Source organism: Dendrobates tinctorius, unplaced genomic scaffold (assembly GCF_039654945.1).
Source record: "Dendrobates tinctorius isolate UK_male_01 unplaced genomic scaffold, ASM3965494v1 ptg000174l, whole genome shotgun sequence".
In the NCBI taxonomy this organism is placed as follows: domain Eukaryota; kingdom Metazoa; phylum Chordata; class Amphibia; order Anura; family Dendrobatidae; genus Dendrobates; species Dendrobates tinctorius.
Window position 1 is genome coordinate 14,289,709 of NW_027361841.1, and position 19,330 is coordinate 14,309,038.

General features: G+C 40.2%; 1 protein-coding gene across 1 annotated transcript in view; it reads left to right on the top strand.

The window, feature by feature from the left end:
• LOC141054091 (cadherin-related family member 4-like) overlaps positions 1-19,330 on the top strand; it is a 188,692-nt gene that overhangs the window by 29,348 nt on the left and 140,014 nt on the right. Inside the window, 4 exon segments of the mRNA XM_073551252.1 lie at positions 8,977-9,159; positions 9,718-9,806; positions 10,858-10,980; positions 14,629-14,732. Of these exon segments, the coding sequence (XP_073407353.1) occupies positions 8,977-9,159; positions 9,718-9,806; positions 10,858-10,980; positions 14,629-14,732 (499 nt within the window).

Sequence of the window (19,330 nt, forward strand, 5' to 3'; positions counted from 1 at the left end):
ATTGTGGTGCAGCCAGGAGGTCATATTTCCTAATTTAAACTGTTTGTGCCAATGTTGTGCTGCAGGCAGGAGGCCACATTTCCCAATCAAAATTGTTAGGGCTAATATTGTGGTGCTGGGAAGAGGTCATATTTATTTATCTAAATTGTTTGTGCTAATATCGTGGTGCAGACACAAGGCTACATTTCCTAGTCTAAATGGTTTAGACTACGGGGTACTTCACACTAAGCAAGATCACCTGCGAGATCGCTGATGCGTCACCGATTTTGTGACGCAACAGCGATCTCGCCAGCGATCTCGCTGTGTGTGGCATGCATCAGCAAACGGCCCCCTCGCCGGGTATCGCTGATCGTGCAGGAATGTCCTGTGCCATTTTTTGATCGTTGGTCTCCCGCTGGCCAGCACGCATCGCTGTGGCAGCGGGAGACCAAAGATCATCGAGCTCCCAGCACTGTAAGCAGACGCTAGGACCTGGTATCCAGGGTAAACAGCAGGTAACTAAGCACGCACGGTGCTTAGTTACCTGCTGTGTACCCTGGATACCAGCATGCTCGTGCTGGGAGCTGGTATCCAAGGTAAACAGCGGGTAACCAAGCGCTGCACACACTTAGTTACGCGCTGTTTACCCTGGATACCAGCTCCCAGCGCAAGCACGCTGGTGTCCAGGGTACACAGCGGGTAACTAAGCGCTGCACGCGCTTAGTTACCCACTATGTACCCTGGATACCAGCGTGCTCGCTGGTCCTGATCGCTGGTGAGTCTGCCTGTTTGACAACTCACCAGCGATCATGTAGTGACGCACCAGCGATCCTGACCAGGTCGCATCATTGTCGGGATTGCTGGTGCGTAGTTAAGTTTGACGGGACCCTAATACTGTGGTGCAAGCAGGAGGCCACATTTCCTAATCTTAATCGTTTGGGCTAATACTGTGGTGCAGGCAGGAGGCTACATTTCCTAATCTAAATAATTTGTGCTAATTTTGTGGTGCATTCGGCAGGAGTCCACATTTCCTAATATAAATCATTTGTGCTAATATAGTGGTGCAGGAAGAAGGCCATATTTCCAAAAACTAAATTGTATGTGCTAATAGTGTGGTGCAGGCCTTGTAGATGAGGGCTTGCCACACAGACACGGAGTGATGCAACCACAACAAGCACTTCATCCTCAGGCACAACTCTAGCAGTGGCAAGCAGCGGTCACAAGTCTGCAGTTCCGGGGCGGCAAGGGTTGCCTAGCCTGGGCCTTTTTTGAGACCGAAAGGAAAAAACGACTCAGAAAAGAAAAAAATTGCAATAATTTGACTACTTCATGTATGAACCAGGACATGTGCGATCCATATACGTGATCAACATGCCTCGCCAACCACCGGCCGACCCATCAAGCGCATCTGCTGTTTCGTCCTCCTCCGTCATCATGGCAAGTGTTCTCACATAGGTCTCTGGCCAGAGAACCTTCACTTGTTTACCCCATACAGTAGGGGTGAGTGAGAGCCCGTCAGCTGTTATGTAAGAGGAGATGCCTGCTGTTTTTATTTCACCCAGCAAACCACATCTTTCTCAAGCCACTATAACATCTTCACCTGCACCTAATATAGTAACATAGTAACATAGTTAGCAAGGCCGAAAAAAGACATTTGTCCATCCAGTTCAGCCTCACTCACAATCCAGCAGTTTGTCATATTCACTCTACTCCACCCTCTCTCAGCACAGCAGCCAGCCCTGAGTGCCGCAGTTGTAGTGAAGTAAAAGAATATTTCCTCCTACACATGCTAAAACTAAGAGCTTGAACTCCTCCATCTCCAATCTGTTGGCCACAGAAATGCTGCCTTTCCACCTGGTGGATACAGGTGGGTTCTGAAATCTGACGGCTGATGCAGCCCCCAGTATCAGTTGCCCAGTCGCTATTACCTCTCTACGAAAACTGTGGCTGCGCCACACCTGCATGTCACTGACAACATCATCCGTTCTCTGAAAAATCTACGGCTACCAGGGTGTATTTCACCACTGACACCTGGACGATCAAACATAGGCAGTGGCGTTACATCTCACTGACTGAGTACTGGATGACTCTGGTGGCTTTGTGGGCTGGCGGGGAAGGGGCTGCTTTACATGTCTTGGAATCCCCAAGACTTGTGGGACAAATCTCTATATCTAACACTTCCTCTACTGCTTCTGCCTCCTCCACCTCCTGTACAGCCTCCACTTGCACCCTCAACTTCTTGCTTAAGGAGACAAGGGTACCAAGAGTGCAGAGAGAATCTCCCCACCTCTGTACTGCGCAGCCAGGGCTCACAGCAATCAGGCAGTGTTTAAATTAATGTGCCTTAGAGATCTCAGTCACACAGCTCAAGAATTGGGGACAGCTATCCAGGACGAGTTTCAGCAATGGCTGTCTCTACAGAACCTCACACACGTGCCTTGTATGGATCACATCCTCAACCTGTTGGTACAACAATTTCTCTTCCACTTTCCCGGCCCAAATGCACTGCTACAGAAATCATGGTTACTGTGTGCTCACTTCCACCGTTCTCACCCTGCAGGGCATCGACTTGAGTCTTTCGGCCTAACGGTTAACTGTTTGATTAGCGATGTGCCGACATGTGGAATTTTTCTCTGCACATGTTGCAGTGACTGTGACAGCAGCAATGAGTCCTGGTGCAATATGTCATTTTACGCAGCCTGGGCCAACACAGTACAGACGTGGTGCAAATCACACTTGCAAATGGGCACAGATGAAGGACCTCTACACTCTTCTGCACAGTTTCGAAATGGCTACTAAGATGATTAGGTCTGACGATGCCATCATCCGCATCACTATTCCAGTCATCTACATGCTGGAGCACACTTTGAATAGTCTGCGGGAGGAGGTGGTGGACCCAGAAGAAGAGATGGAAACAGAAGAGAATGCAGAGGAGATAACAATATCTCAAAGTTCCGGACTGTCTTCACACAGGCGGGTGCCATGGGAGGATGGATTACAGCAATAGAGGGGGGATGATGGTAACAGACAACCTGTTACTGATGTTGTAGGAACCAAGAAGCAAATGGAAGACAAAGAGGAATTGGTGATGAGCACGCAATAGTCAGGAGATGAAGAGGATAATGATCACCTTGTTCATGTCTGGTGGGAAGGGATAGAGGAATCAAGCTTGAGTGTTACCTCGCCACCAATGTAACATGTACTTGGACCTCATGGAAGTGCTCGACACATATACACGCGTATATCTGCACAGAGATTGAAGCTTCAGAGACAGGGAGTTCTGTGGAAACTGTTTGGGTAAGAATACAAGGACAGAACAATGGAAAGGACACCATTGTAGGCATTTACTACAGGCCACCTGTGCAAGCTGAAGATATGGATGAACTCTTTATGCATCAAATGGCCAAGTTCTCCCAAAAATATGACATAGTTGTCATGGGAGATTTCAACTATCCAGACATTTGTTGGGAATCTCTCTCAGGCAAAACTAACAGGTCAAGGAAATTCTTATCCTCTCTTGCTGACAACTTTATCTTCCAAAAGGTAGGGGAGAAAACAAGGGGAACTGCTACCTTGGATCTAATCCTTATAAACAGGGAGGAAATGGTTGAGGAGGTAAAAGTGGCTGGGACCCTAGGAGGTAGCGACCATGCTATTTTAGAATTTTGGATAACTAGAGGAGGAAGACCTGTGAAGACTCAGACGTCAAGGCTAGATTTCAGAAAGGCAGATTTTAAGGGATTCAGAAAGAGAATTGGAGGGATCCAATGGCTGGATATCCTTAAAGACAAAAATGTCCAGGAAGGATGGGAAATCTTGAAAAATGAAATTCTCAAAGCACAATTGTTAACAATTCCGAAAAGAGGGAAGAATAGGAAGCATTTAAGGAAGCCAGGATGGATGAACACAGAACTTAAGCACATGCTAAAAAGGAAGAAAAAAATGTTTATAAAATGGAAAGAGGGAGGCATATCTAAAGAAGAATATAATGCTGTCTGCAGAACCTGCAGGGCACAAATCAGATTAGCTAAAGATGACAATGAATTGAGGCTTGCAAGAGATGTCAAAAGCAATAATAAAGGATTTTGGGGATATGTCAAAAGTAAAAGAAAAGTCAAAGATGCTATAGGATTTTTACAGGATGAAAATGATGAAATGGTAAGACAGGATGTTGAGAAGGCCGAACTTTTAAATTCCTATTTTGCATCTGTTTTCTCTCAGAAAGGAAATGTGACATCAACTGTTCTTCACTGTCCTATTAAGGGAATAGAAGAATCCAGGATATCTATAAACCGAAAGATAGTGAGGAAACACTTAGCTAACCTAAATGAATTCAAGTCTCCAGGTCCAGATGAATTACACCCCAGAGTACTGAAGGAGATAGCAGAAGAAATTTTTGAACCCCTCTCCATAATATTTGAAAATTCTTGGAGAACAGGAGAAGTCCCAGAAGACTGGAGAAGAGCAAACGTTGTTCCTATCTTCAAAAAGGGGAAGAAGGTGGACTCAGGCAACTATAGGCCGGTGAGTCTGACTTCTATACCAGGAAAGATCTTTGAACAAATTATTAAACAACATGTATGTCAGTACCTGGATAAGAATGAAGTGATTAAACAGAGTCAGCATGGGTTTGTAACTAATAAGTCATGTCAGACTAACTTAATTTCCTTCTATGACGGAATCACTGATTGGGTGGATCAAGGAAATGCTGTAGATATAGTATATCTTGACTTCAGCAAAGCATTTGACAAAGTATCTCATACAATCCTTATTGAAAAAATGACTAAGTATGGCATGGACAAGGCAACTGTTAGGTGGATTCATAACTGGCTTAGTGATCGGATCCAAAGAGTGGTCGTAAATGGCTGCACATCCAGTAGAAAGAATGTCTCAAGTGGGGTACCACAGGGCTCTTTCCTGGGCCCTTTATTGTTCAACATCTTTATCAACGATTTAGATGAAGGAATTGAGGGTAAACTGATTAAATTTGCTGATGACACAAAGCTAGGAGGGATAGCTAATACTAGAGAAGAGAGAGAGAGGATTCAAAAAGATATAAATAAACTGGAGAAGTGGGCAGCAACTAACAGAATGGTTTTTAACAGGGAAAAATGCAAAGTACTACATCTGGGCAATAAAAATGAAAAAAGCATATACAGAATGGGAGGAATAGGCCTAAGCAACAGCACATGTGAAAAAGACTTGGGTATACTAATAGATCACAAACTGAATATGAGTCAACAGTGTGATGCAGCAGCAAAAAAAGCAAATGCAATTCTAGGATGTATTAACAGAAGCATACAGTCTAGATCACGTGAAGTCATTATTTCCCTCTACTCCTCTTTGGTCAGACCTCATCTGGAATATTGTGTCCAGTTTTGGGCACCACATTTTAAAAAAGACATCAACAAACTGGAGCAAGTTCAGAAAAGAGCAACCAGAATGGTGACCGGTCTGCAAACCCTGTCTTATGAGGAAAGGTTGCAGGATTTGAGATTGTTTAGTTTGCAAAAGAGAAGACTGAGAGGAGACTTAATAGCTGTCTACAAATATCTCAAGGGCTGTCACATTGTAGAAGGATCATCTTTATTCTCATTTGCACAAGGAAAGACTAGAAGCAATGGGATGAAACTGAATGGGATGAGACACAGATTAGATATTAGAAAAAACTTTTTGACAGCTAGAGTAATCAATGAGTGGAACAAGCTGCCACGAGAAGTGGTGAGTTCTCCTTCAATGGATGTCTTCAAACAGAGGCTGGACAGACATCTGACTGGGATGATTTAGCGAATCCTGCTTTGAGCAGGGGGTTGGACCAGATGGCCCAGGAGGTCCCTTCCAACTCTACGATTCTATGATTCTATGATTCTATGATTCTTGCTGCAACATGATGCCCATATTCTTAGGATTAGAAATAGTGCTGACTAGAGTTGAGCGATACCGTCCGATACTTCAAAGTATCGTATCGGATGGTATCGGCCGATCTTTAAAAAAAGTATCGGTATCGCCGATTCCGATACCGGAAGTCCCATTCAAGTCTATGGGACTTCCGGTATCGGAATAAGAAAAACCCTTTCCTGCCCTTGTACAGCCTCTCTGGGGTCTGTACGGGCCTTTCGGGGGGCTGTGCCGGCCTGCCAGGGGGTCTGTGCAGGCTCCGGTGGGCTGTGCCGGCCTGCCGGTGGTCTGTGCAGGCTCCGGGGGGCTGTGCCGGCCTGCCGGGGGGCTGTGCAGGCTCCGGGGGGCTGTGCCGGCCTGCCGGGGGGCTGTGCCGGCCTGCCGGGGGGCTGTGCCGGCCTGCCGGTGGTCTGTGCAGGCTCCGGGGGGCTGTGCCGGCCTGCCGGGGGGCTGTGCCGGCCTGCCGGTGGTTTGTGCAGGCTTCGGGGGTCTGTGCAGGCATCGTCCGATGGGACTACAAGTCCCATCTGGCGATGCCTGCTACCATGACAGTGATTGACACATTAGCCAATGATGGGACAGTAATAGTCCTATCATCCGGCTAATGTGTTGAATGTAAAAAAAAAAAAAAAAAATTACATGCTACATACATACAACATGCATACTACATACATGCTACATTCATACTACTTGCTACATACATGCTACATACATGCTACATTCATACTACATAAATACTACATGCAACATACATACTACATATATACTACATACATACTACATATATACTACATGCATGCTACATACATACTGCATGCTACATACATACTACATGCTACATACATACTACATGCTACATACATACCACATATATACTACATACATACTACATACATACTACATGCATGCTACATGCATGCTACATGCTACATACATAACACATATATACTACATGCATGCTACATACATAGTACATGCTACATGCATGCTACATACATACTACATGCTACATACTACATATATACTACATGCATGCTACATACATACTACATGCTACATACTACATATATACTACATGCATGCTACATACATACTACATGCTACATACATACTACATATATACTACATGCATGCTACATACATACTACATGCTACATACATACTACATATATACTACATGCATGCTACATACATACTACATGCTACATACATACTACGTATATACTACATGCATGCTACATACATACTACATGCTACATACATACCACATACATACTACATACATGCTACATGCTACATATATACTACATATATACTACATGCATGCTACATACATACTACATGCTACATACATACTACATATATACTACATACATACTACATACATACTACATGCATGCTACATACATACTACATACATACTACATGCTACATACATACCACATACATACTACATACATACTACATGCTACATACATTCATACATATATACTACATGCATGCTACATACATACTACATATATACTACATGCATGCTACATACATACTGCATGCTACATGCATGCTACATACATACTACATACATACTACATGCTACATACATACCACATATATACTACATACATACAATACATTCATACAATACATACATAGACATACAGTACATATAACATAGAGTAACATACTTACCAATACTTGTCACATTGTTCCCCGAAGCCATTGTCTTTTCCGGAATAAATATTAACATAACAAACCACAAAAATACTCACCCACGATCCGAAGCAGTCCACGAGTGTGTCCCACGACGATCTTGGGTAGAGAACTGCAGCATCAGATGATGCTGCCGTTCTCTACGGGCTGCAGGAATCCAATGACGGAAGGTAGGTATCCTTCCGCACTGTATTCCTCCGCCACTTAAAAAAAAAAAAAGTCCCTAGTCTCACTTTATGCCATTGCTGTGTGGGAAATTCTTGCGGTATCGGAATGCTCAACACTAGTGCTGACTACTCGGTTGCCACTCTGTTAGATCCACGGTACAAGAGTACATTTTGCCAGATGCTTCCCCCTTTGGATAGGGACACGAGCATGCTGTAGTATTGAAACACGCTTGTAGACAATATTGAGAGTGGTTTTCTCCCAAGACAGCAGTGAGGCACACAGTATGCTTCTCGGTTATAGACTTCCAACCCTGAGAATGTCGAGTTACCAATGCAAAAACATTAGCAGCAGCAGAATAAGTGGCACTTTTTAGACCAGCCTGTGCACTAGCAGAATAGAGTACACGTCTGACATGTTGTGAACATCTAGAGAGGATGGTGTAGGAGTATTTGGAGTTCAATATCATTGCCATAAGGGAGGGTTTGAACCTTTTTATATTTGTTCTTCAAAAATGGAAGAGTGACCTGAGCTTGCCTTCCACACCTTGGAGGTTTTGCCGTGCCCAGCAGCCAGCATTCTCTCAGAACATGTCTTCAGCGCTGCTGGTGGGGTCCTGACAGATAAGCGCATTTGCCTGCCCCCTAAAAGTGTAGACCACCTAACTTTCATCATGAACAACTCATGGAACTCAATGACTTTACACCCCAGTTACAGACTGGGCAGACTAGGTGATGGTGTAGTCTTTAGTGTGATGCAATGATCCTGCATTATTGTGGTCTCTGACACCTTTGTCAAGGCTTTTGTGCCTGCTGTTGCTACTGCTGCTGATGTTGCATACTTTTTTTTTAAATGTGGAAACTCTAAGATGGGTTTCCATCTGGTGGGTTGCCTGCATTGGTAGGGGTGTCAGAGCCTCATTATACTATTTGTACTCTGGAGAAATTGATGCCACTTTAGTGGTGTCTGCCCCTAATTTTTGGAAATGATTGGACTCCAAGTTGGGTATCCTTTATGTGTGTTGGATGTAGCAGTAGGGCTCACTGACCAGCAGGCCTGTGCTTACTTTCATTCAATAACCTGTGTTACTATTCTTAAATGTCTCTAACAATAGTAGTCTACAAGGTTGATATTTGTGCCTCCTGAGTGTGGCTGAGCAGGAAAGCAGTTTGAGCTTTTGAATAAGGTATTAGGTTTTTTTAAAATTCTGCAATTGTTTTTTAGATACTGGAGTCATTACAGCTATAAGACACTTTGATTTTGAAGACAGCACTCCAAATTTCTATGAATTCCAAGTCTCATCTACAAATGGACTATTAGGTGGCTCTGACAGCACTGTCTTTACTGTGATTATTGAAAATGTTGTTGAGCCGCCTGTATGTGGTCCTGATTTTCAAGCAAAAAGAGGTTAGTGTTTAAGAATTTCTTTTAGTAAATAGACTATTTATTGTAAGGATAAATGCCAAATTCTCTACTATCAATTCAACCAAAAAAAGTTTAAAAGTTCTATGAACATATAAAAACAGGAGGCAACAGCCTGATTGTCTGTATGCAGGCCATGAAGATGACTTTTAATACTGTAAATTATAGGGTTCACAAATTTTCAGGATAATGTTCTTAATTTGCCGTAGGTACAGTCAGTTTTTCCTTATACACATCTCAACTGCTGCAAATCCTCCTTTGAACTGACATTGTGCAAAGCAATGGCCTTCAATAGCTAAGATTTACCGAAACTGTACATTATAGTACCTTGTACAATTTATACGTAGAATATTAGAGAATTGCAAAGCATCAGAAAAATCTTCCTAGTACACAGTTATCTTGTAAAAGTTTGCCATCCTTTCACTGTATGAAGAAGATAAGATTTGCTTACTGTCTGTTACTTTTGTAATTTTTTATTTATCAAGAATATATTCTATAAATTCATGTGCTGTAAGAGAGTAAAAACATTTTACTTCAATCTAGCGAGAACTTCAATTGATGAGAATTTCCCCATGTTCACACCTATTTATGAAGTGCCTGCAAAAGATGAGGATGGCAATGATGACCTGACGGTAAGATTAACATTTACGCATTCACTGGCCAAGAGGACATCTACACATAATATTGAACCACTGTTTGGATCACTGTTTATTTTTACGTGAAATTTACAAAAATGACTGTTGGGAAATTGATTTTTGAAAATCAAAAAGTTAATACTACTTCAAACACAAATGTCAAGACGTTGATTGTTTAATAGCACAACATGCAATACTTTTCTTTCCATCAATATTAATTGACGGAAGATCATGACCCCTATTTGAATTCAATGGGGGTATGAAACTTTACATCTGCGGTACGCCATTACAAGTAGAGTATACTTTGTTTTTAGAAGCTAGGTTGGAAAAACAAAAAAAAATCCTCACATTAATTTGTTATAGCAAACAATGCCACTCTCCTGGGAGAAACCTTAAAAAATAAAGGATCCAAAAGAAGAATGGATTCATACAACCAAAGTCTATGCTATCATATTTAATGCTTACAATATTCTTGTGCTTTCTTCATTATTAACTATTTCTCTTAAAAATTGTAAAATGTCAAGTATATCTTATAGCTTTTACTGTATGAACAGTGAGACTATAAAATACACTAAAGGAAACCCTCCCACTGATATCATTGAAAAAAAATTAATTGGAACTTTCTTGAATGTAGTGATATTACAAATTGTGATTACTAAAGCACTATAAATGGATTGTTGGTTCAGGGTGTTATTCTGAATCCCATATTTGAGGTTAAAAATATTGTTTTCTAGGTTGAGGAAATAGAGAACAGGCTTAATGAGATGAGCATATATCTTTTTCTAAACATTACAAACCATTTTACTATGTCCTTTATGACTATTTTTTTAAGGCTAAATTTCTGTGTTGGATTTCTGGATAATTGTGTTTATTGCAATAAAAATCATATAATAAACACATGAGATGCATATTGCTAGTGTAGTTGAAAAAAAGACGTCCAGTGTGGTCCTTTTCATTGACACTTTTGACAGATTTGATATAAAATATTTACCGCAATTAAACATTTTTTTGCCTTATTTTTAACTGTTCTTTGTCTCCTTAAATGCAGTTTGCTGTTGAGTCTGAAGCATCAGGACCAACCCTAAATGGATTGTTTTTTGATGTAGATAAACGAACTGGACTTGTGTTCCGTAACACATCAGAACCTCTGGATTATGATGCAGGATATCAGGTGATATTTAGTTGCTGAAAAGATAAAACATACATCAGTGAAAAGCAATAATGAAATATGCACAGGTCAACAGTCAACACAACACAATTTTAAAAATGATAAAAAACAATTAAACTATAAACATTAACCTCTTAGTGATTAGAACTGAATTGGCCTTAATGACCAGCCAATTTTTTTTTTAAATTTTGCCCTTCCTCTTTTCAGTACTGATTTTGGATTTTTGTCAAATTTTAAAATTTTAGATTTTTACAGCTGTTTGAGGGACATTTAAATTAATAAGTAACCTATAATCATTTGTTTGCAAAATATGAAAAAAGCTAATTTTGATTTTGCTTTTTTTGTTTATATATATATATATATATATATATTTTTAAATTTGTTATTTGACCTCAGGACACAAAGAATGTACAACATACACAATGGCTTATGATAACAAGCATTATACATAGCACACATGTTTCCGTCCATTGTAAAATATAATGCAGAGAAATTGCACACTCTTATAAACAAGGTAATATGTACCTATCCTTCTCCAAGCATACATAAAGTATAATTGCCTATACATTTTCCAGCATGTATATCAATCCAATTTCACAAACCTTGTCGTATCATTCAGAAATAAAATCTAACTAAATATTTTTCAATGTTCACGTTTCACCTCAAATAAACTGTTGACTGAATACTCTCGATTTTTACAGTCATGTGAATACTGAATATATGTCGAATTTTTGTTTGTATTTTGGGGGTTACAGTGGCTTGCAAAATATTCACCCCCTTGACATTTTTTCGGGTTTTGCTATCTCACAATCTCACTAGCCTTTTTGAGGGTTTGCATCAGTTTATATAAAGAACATGCTTACAACTGTGAACTCTGGTATTCCTTTTTTGCGAAACAAGCAACAAAGAGGACAAAATAAGTGAAAACTGTAGTGTGCATAACTATTCACCCCCCTAAAGTCAGTACTTTATAGAGCCACCTTTTGCTGCAATTACAACTGCCAGTCGCTCTGGATAAAATGTCTTTCAGCTTTCCGTATCAGGTCACTGAGATTTTTACTCATTCTCTCTTGGTAGGTTTGTTGTGGTACCATGTTCTTTCCATTTTATATTAATTGATTTCACGGTGCTCCGGTGATTGGGATTTTTTTTTAACCCAACCCTGACATATACTTCTCAACAACTTTGTACCTGACGTTTCTGGGGATCTCCTTGGTCTTTGTGGTGTTGTTTGTTTTGTCTTGCTTGATCTTGTCTGGTCTTGGTCTTGCTTATTGGTGTTGCAGCCTCTGTGGCCTTTCAGAAAAGGTGTGTATATACTGACAGACCATGTGACACTTAGATTGCACACATGTAGGTGGATTTCCTTTCACTAAGCATGTGACTTATGAAGATAATTGATTGAACTGGATTTTTTAGGGTTAGAGGAGGAAGGGAGCACTTTAAATAGAATTAATTGACTCAATCGTTCAATAAAGTGAACACTTAAGTGGACGAAGTGCACAGGCACACCGCTTCTCCCACCTCCTGGCACTCGCAGGTATACAGCCTCATTTTTATCATTATAGCCTCCTATGGCCTCACTGGCTGGCCCAGGCTTGAAGCTAGCATGCATATGTGACATCCATTACCATGGTCTGTCTGAATATATGCTCATGATTCATAGACACCTTTGCATATTCTTTGCACTTTGTAACTGTTGCACACTTTGCAAATTTGAGCATCACTGCTGCATATTTTTGACACATTTTTTTGCATTCCTTTGCACCTTTTGCATATTTTGCACATTTCTTGCATACTTATTCTATACACTCCCTGCACGGTGCTTTTGCACAATTGCACAGGCTTATGCATCCTTTGTAATATAATTTTGCACTATTTTTGCACTTTATATAACTTTTTGCTGCTAATACATTAGTTTTAATCTGCGACAGGTTGTGTGGTATAGATATTATTATTACTTGAGTAGACATTGGTCGGATTAATTATCTTTTATAATTTGTTTTATGTACTCATTGTATTACAGCGGTTTAATTGCCTCATGCACTAATTTTTTATTATATTCCATATTTTTATGTTGTTGACCCCAAAAATATTCAATAAAGGCTATTTTAGGCGGACGCATGACGCATGCAGCGGCCTTAAACGCAAGTGTGAAACTAGCCTTAATTAGTAATTTTATTCTCTTCACTTTTATCCATTTATATTCACGGTCCTTACCAGGTTTTCACTCACCATCTTCAGTTGGTTTCTTTATCTGGATTTTTTAGGAGATTCAGAGCAAAAAAGGTGAATACATATGCACAATCCATTTTTTAGTTATTTTATCCCATAAATTACATTTTTGCCTATATTTTTCTTACTTCACTTCACCAATATAGACTATTTAAAGCAGATGCATCACACACAAAGCAGTTTAAAAAATGTAAAATGTAATGTAAAAATATAGGCAAAAGGCCAATGGGAAGAATACTTTCACAAGCCACTGTATATGTACTATATGTAATAAAATGTATTTTATATGCAAGAAACATGATTTTTTCGGTTTTTATTATTTTGTTTCTGGTGACTTTGTATTTTGTATTACTTTTTTTCAATTGCATCATCTGGCACATTCATAGGAGACAAATACTTGCTGTGCTATTGTCACTGGCACAGCTGATCTGGGTCTGCTAGGACCCAGCAGCTCTGATATGATGGCAGAGACCCAGCGATCATGTTATCATCATGCCCTATAGAAGCATTAGTGATGTTGATGCATCTGCTTTTTATATAGCTCTCACTGAGTGCTATGTAGCCAGCCAAGGAGATGACCAAAGCAGGCACCAGATCTGCTCCACCTATGTTTTAGGAGTTTTAACTCTACATCATAAATTTACAATGGCATTGGGTTAAGGGTCACCTTTCACATGAAAAAAACCCGCTATTAACCTGCAGATTTGGGGTTAATTGGCAGGTTAATAGCGTTCTGAACCTGCCTGGTGGTGGAACTTAAAGCCCAGCTGCCACGAGGAAATTGACTTTATTCCCCTTGGCATCATTCGGGTTTCCGTCATGGAGGTAGCATCAGCTCAGTTTCAGTTACCACTTTGTGTATAGAAATCGTGGGCTGTGACTGCGCCTCCAGCACTGCAGGAGGCGTAGTTACTGCCACTGCTGTATACACAGAGCAATGACCGAACCTATGCCAGCACCGCCTCTATGACTGAAACTCGAGTACTGCCAGGAGGAATAAAGTTAATTTCCACCCTGCAGTGGGGTTCTTAGTGTCGCCACTGGGCAGGTTTGGAATGCTATTAGTTTGCCGATTAAACCTAAATCTGCATGTTAATAGCGTTTTTTCATGTGACAGGTTACCTTTAACTTCCAAAGCCAAGCACTTTAAATTTAAAGAGCTTTGTCATTATCCTAACTTCTGGGAAAATCAAGTACTACTGTATATACTAAAAACATATTAAGACAGTGGGGGTTTATTTGTGAATTGTGTGCAAAATATGGCTGACAAATCTGAAAATTGACCTAAAGTATGATTGTATTGACAAACATGTCATCTTTCTTTCTTTGTTATTATTATGAGTATTAGTAGTACTAGTAGTATACAATAGAGTTGTTTTGGTTATTCTGATTTTTATCCTTTTTTTTTCCTATTAGGAATTTAGGCTTTTAATATCAGCAACAGCTCCGAGTGGTCTTTCTTGTGAAGGAGGGCTCGTTATCTATATTAATGATTTAAATGATGAGATTCCAAAATTTGTGTAAGTTTTTATTTTTTTTTTATAAATAGGAGAAAGTGTAAGGAAAGTTTATTGGACCCACATTCAAAATCTGTGACAACTAACTGTTATGTATTATTCTTAATAATGGTCTTCACTGGCCCCATTACACCTTTTATTTCTGTACTCCTGTAGCTACTTGCCTAGATTGGCGTTACCACTATGCGTTTTATGACTAGTGACTTTTTTTTATTGGGATCCATTGTAGATTCCAATACATAGATCAACATTGAATGAGTTAAAGGGAACCTGTCATGTTCTCAATGCTATTAACATGCAGATACAGGGTTGATCTACAGATTAATAGCATAACAAATCTATTTGGCCGCCTTTCCTAAAGTGTGACAAATGAGGAAATGGAACTTTATTCATCTTGGGAGCCACTTGATTTTGGTCATGGAGGCGTGTCTGTGTGGCTACAGACACTGCTAACACACTGATCTTTATACAGTGAGTGATGGCTGTAAGCACTCCCTAGCACTTTTGCTAGACAGCCAGCATTGCGGCACATCTCTGCAGAGCAAGCTGTCAATCAAAGTAGTGGGTTATGTTTATATCCACCGCTAACAGTATAGTGAGTAGTGATTATAACAGCTGCATGCATACTCCTGTGACTGAAAGCCAGCAGCTCTCAGGAGGAACACAGTTTATTTTCTCCTGGTGGCTGACACCAGTGCGGGTGATATGTTTCGCATTAAATCATTTATGACAGCCCATATAGCAAAAAATACCTCAGGTGTGTAGAAAAAACATGAAAAAGAGCATTTCAGGTAATAAACCCTTTATAAGGTTGAAGATTGGATAGAAGTTAAGAAAGTGAAAGGCAAACATTTCTAAGATTCCAATATCCAGGAAGAAGTATCACAGATATTAACTTATTGAAAAAGGGATAAATATACATGCATAATATAAAGTACTACCTGAGAAACTACAAAGGTGCATTTCCTATGCATGAATTTAATCAAAAAGTTATGGAAGAGCATTTAAAAACAAGTAGGAATAGGACATATGGAAAAATATCACAATGAAATTAAACTCAGAAAACAGAATTATTGGCTAGGCGCAGCTAATGAAGAAAATACTACTATCTTCTTCATAAAAAAACAAAAGCCTAATATTTATTCTATTTCAAACTAAATTCTAATACAACACATTTCAGAAATTATTTGGCTCTTTAGGTATAAAATAGATTTAGAAAACGCTCACTATTTATCATATGTATGATTCGACGCCCCAACGCAGCTTTCGTTAGATTTTCATAAGGATTGCTAATATTAGTTGTATAGACTGAATGCATGCATTATGTTTTTTGCTGTTATTTGGAATAAGAATGCCTCATGTAGGCTTCTGTATTTGATATAGTTCAACTGGTTTAAATGTTGCTTACTTGAATTTCTTTGGTGCTTACTATTGCTATTATCAGGTATAAAAAATTTTATTGTTAGTCAATTATTAATTGAATGCTTTAATAAATCCATGTCAGCTGTTATTTTAATATGAGAATTATGAATGTGTTTGGTTCAAGTATTATTACCTGATTTGTGAATTTTTGAATATGCCACTTGTATGCATGGTAAAGAAGCTTGTTTTAAAAAATCAAACTGTGCTTTATTCACCCTCATGGATCCAGCAAAATCACATCCACTGCTCCTGGTGTGTTACTTTCTGCAAAGCTGACTTCACATCAATTGTGCTGCAGTCAATCAGCGGCTCTAAGAAGCTCATCCCAGCTCAGCTCATGGGAAATGCAGCTCTCTGGCCGGCGGTAATGATCTCAGCACTGATCAGAGCTGCCGATGTTTCTTGCACTGTCATGCATATGACAGCATGGGAAACCACAATATCTGTGGTGTTGAACCCGAACAGCAACATGGAGAAGTCCTGGAAAAGTTGGGTATGGACCCCAAACTTTACTGTTCGGGTTTGCCCATTTCTAGCCATTATTATTAGGCAGTCACCCACTAATATCAGTTATAATGATGAGCAAATTTTTTTAGAAAACAATCGCAAAAGATAAATTCGGCACAATTATGGCTCATTCGGATTCGTTATCGGAAACACGAGCAACATTTTAAAAAATCGGTAACATTTGGTAAAAGTGTGGGAAAATATTTGCGTTGCCATAAAAGTATATTCAGCACTTTAGCAACGATAATGGTGGTGTATCATGAGCGTTTGGCACTTGTTTGATGAGGGGAGGGAGTTTCAGAAGCGTGGCGTTCTTGTAAACAGTCATTCTTTTTCCCTAACTTTATGTGTTTACATTGCGGCTAGCCAATCAGAGCGCAAGATACACGCACAATGTCCTGATACAATGGCTTGTGTCATTGGCTGCTGAAATCACATGTCCTCCATATAAATAGCGGACATCTAGTTTTAGTGCTATTTTGACACTGTAACAGCGCTCCTGACGCTGGCACTGTTAGCAGCAAGATTTTAGCTAGTTAGTTAGGCGGTTGTATATCAGTCAGATAGTGTAGCTAGCTAGTGTCCACTGTGGCTGCTAAATTTACCTTCCAGCACTTTTTTTTGGCAATTACTGAGGTTCAGAGACAAAGCCAGCAGGGCACATGTCCTACAAGTGTGTTGTGCACTTCTTCTATTGTGCTCCATGCAGGAGTATGGCATTCTAAATAGTATTTTTTCACTAGCTAAATGTGAAACAGCCTGCTGTATCCCACCTTGTCAATTAGTTCTGTTGTAATATGAAACTGTCTGCAGACCTAAGGCACATTAACAAATATACATTTTTTTCTGTTGCTAAATGTGAAACAGCCTGCTATATCCCACGTTGTCATTTTGTGGCAGTGATATGAACCTGTCTGCAGACCTAAGGCACATTAAAAAAAATTATAATTTTTCAGCCGCAAAAAGTTAGACCACCTGCCTTATCACATGTTGTCATTTTGATGGGTTGAAATTAAGCTGTAGAGGCCTTATCCAGAGGCCACAAAAAATTCTTCTGTTCCTTGTGTCATACAGTAAGGGACCGGACTTAAGTATAGTTTGTGAAAAATGAGGATGAATGAACTCATGGAGATCAACATCCAACACTGCGGAGACACCATCACATGTTTTTCAACGCAGTGATTCTAGAGCAATGCCCCCATCCCTTATGGGAAATATGTAAAAACATGCAAAACACAAGCCGCGGAGGCACATGTTTCTCAATGCAAGCAATGACTAGCCAGGTCTTTCCCCGGGAAGGAACAATCACGGGAAGGGCAGTCTCCAATGAAGGAAACCACCTGTGCCAAAACATGGTATCCATCCACAGACAGCTGTTTCGGGGTATTGCCCCTCATCAGTGTGGAGTAGAAAACTGGCTAGTAGGAGCAATGCCTAGTAAAAGACTGTGAAAAATGAAGATGAATGAACTCATGGAGATCAGCATCCAACACTGCGGAAACACCATCACATGTTTCTCAACACAGTGATTCCTTGTCATTTAGTTCTGTAGTAATATGAAACTGTCTGCAGACCTAAGGCACATTAACAAATATACAATTTTTTCTGTTGCTAAATGTGAAACAGCCTGCTATATCCCACATTGTCATTTTGTGGCAGTGATATGAACCTGTCTGCAGACCTAAGGCACATTAAAAAAAATTATAATTTTTCAGCTGCAAAAAGTTAGACCACCCGCCTTATCACACGTTGTCATTTTGATGGGTTGAAATTAAGCTGTAGAGGCCTTATCCAGAGGCCACAAAAATTCTTCTGTTCCTTGTGTCATACAGTAAGGGACCTGACTTAAGAATAGTTTGTAGCATCTAGTGTGTTATAGAAGCCTGATCCATAGGCCACAAAAAAATCTTCTGTTCCTAGTGGCATACAGTAGGGGACCTGACTTTAAAATAGTTTGTAGCATAACTTCTTTGTCATGCAGGCCTCGTCCATACTCAAAAATTCCTTTTCTGTGACTAACATGATACAGCACGACATTATTTCTACTTGGAATTAACTGTCGCTGAAATTCAGCTGTTTTCAGAGGTGGTGCAGAGTTTAAAATCAAATTTATTGTTGCTAATACTGTGCTCCTACGACACTATCTGAGCAACATGACTGGGAAAAAGCGAGGCCATGGTGGAAGGGGAAATAGGCTTGGTGTTCAAGGTGTCCGTGGGGTAGGTGGTAATGTTTGTGAAAGCACTAGTGAAGCAACGTTACATCCTATACAAAGACAACGGACAACTTATGTTACTGGACAGGCCACACCACTACCTTTCTTTGGCAGACGCACAGCGGTACGCCTTGTTGATGATGCCCAGAAACAGCATGTACTCGAGTGGATGGCAAGCACAGCTTCAAGTGGCCTTTCCTCCTCTTCCTTCACTTCAACATCACACCCAGTACAGTCCATAGAGGTGACACCCAAATTGACCTTGCTTCCTCCTGCATCCAAACTCTCCAACCGTTCTACTGACTGTACGGAACCACAGATGGGTGAGCCTGAACAGCTGTTCACACATTCTATGCCATGTTCATCAGAAGTGTACTCAAAAGCTTTGCAGAGAAAAGAGGAGGAAATCTGCATGATGCCCCAAAATTTTTTTAGCTTGGGTCCGAGGCAGGACGAA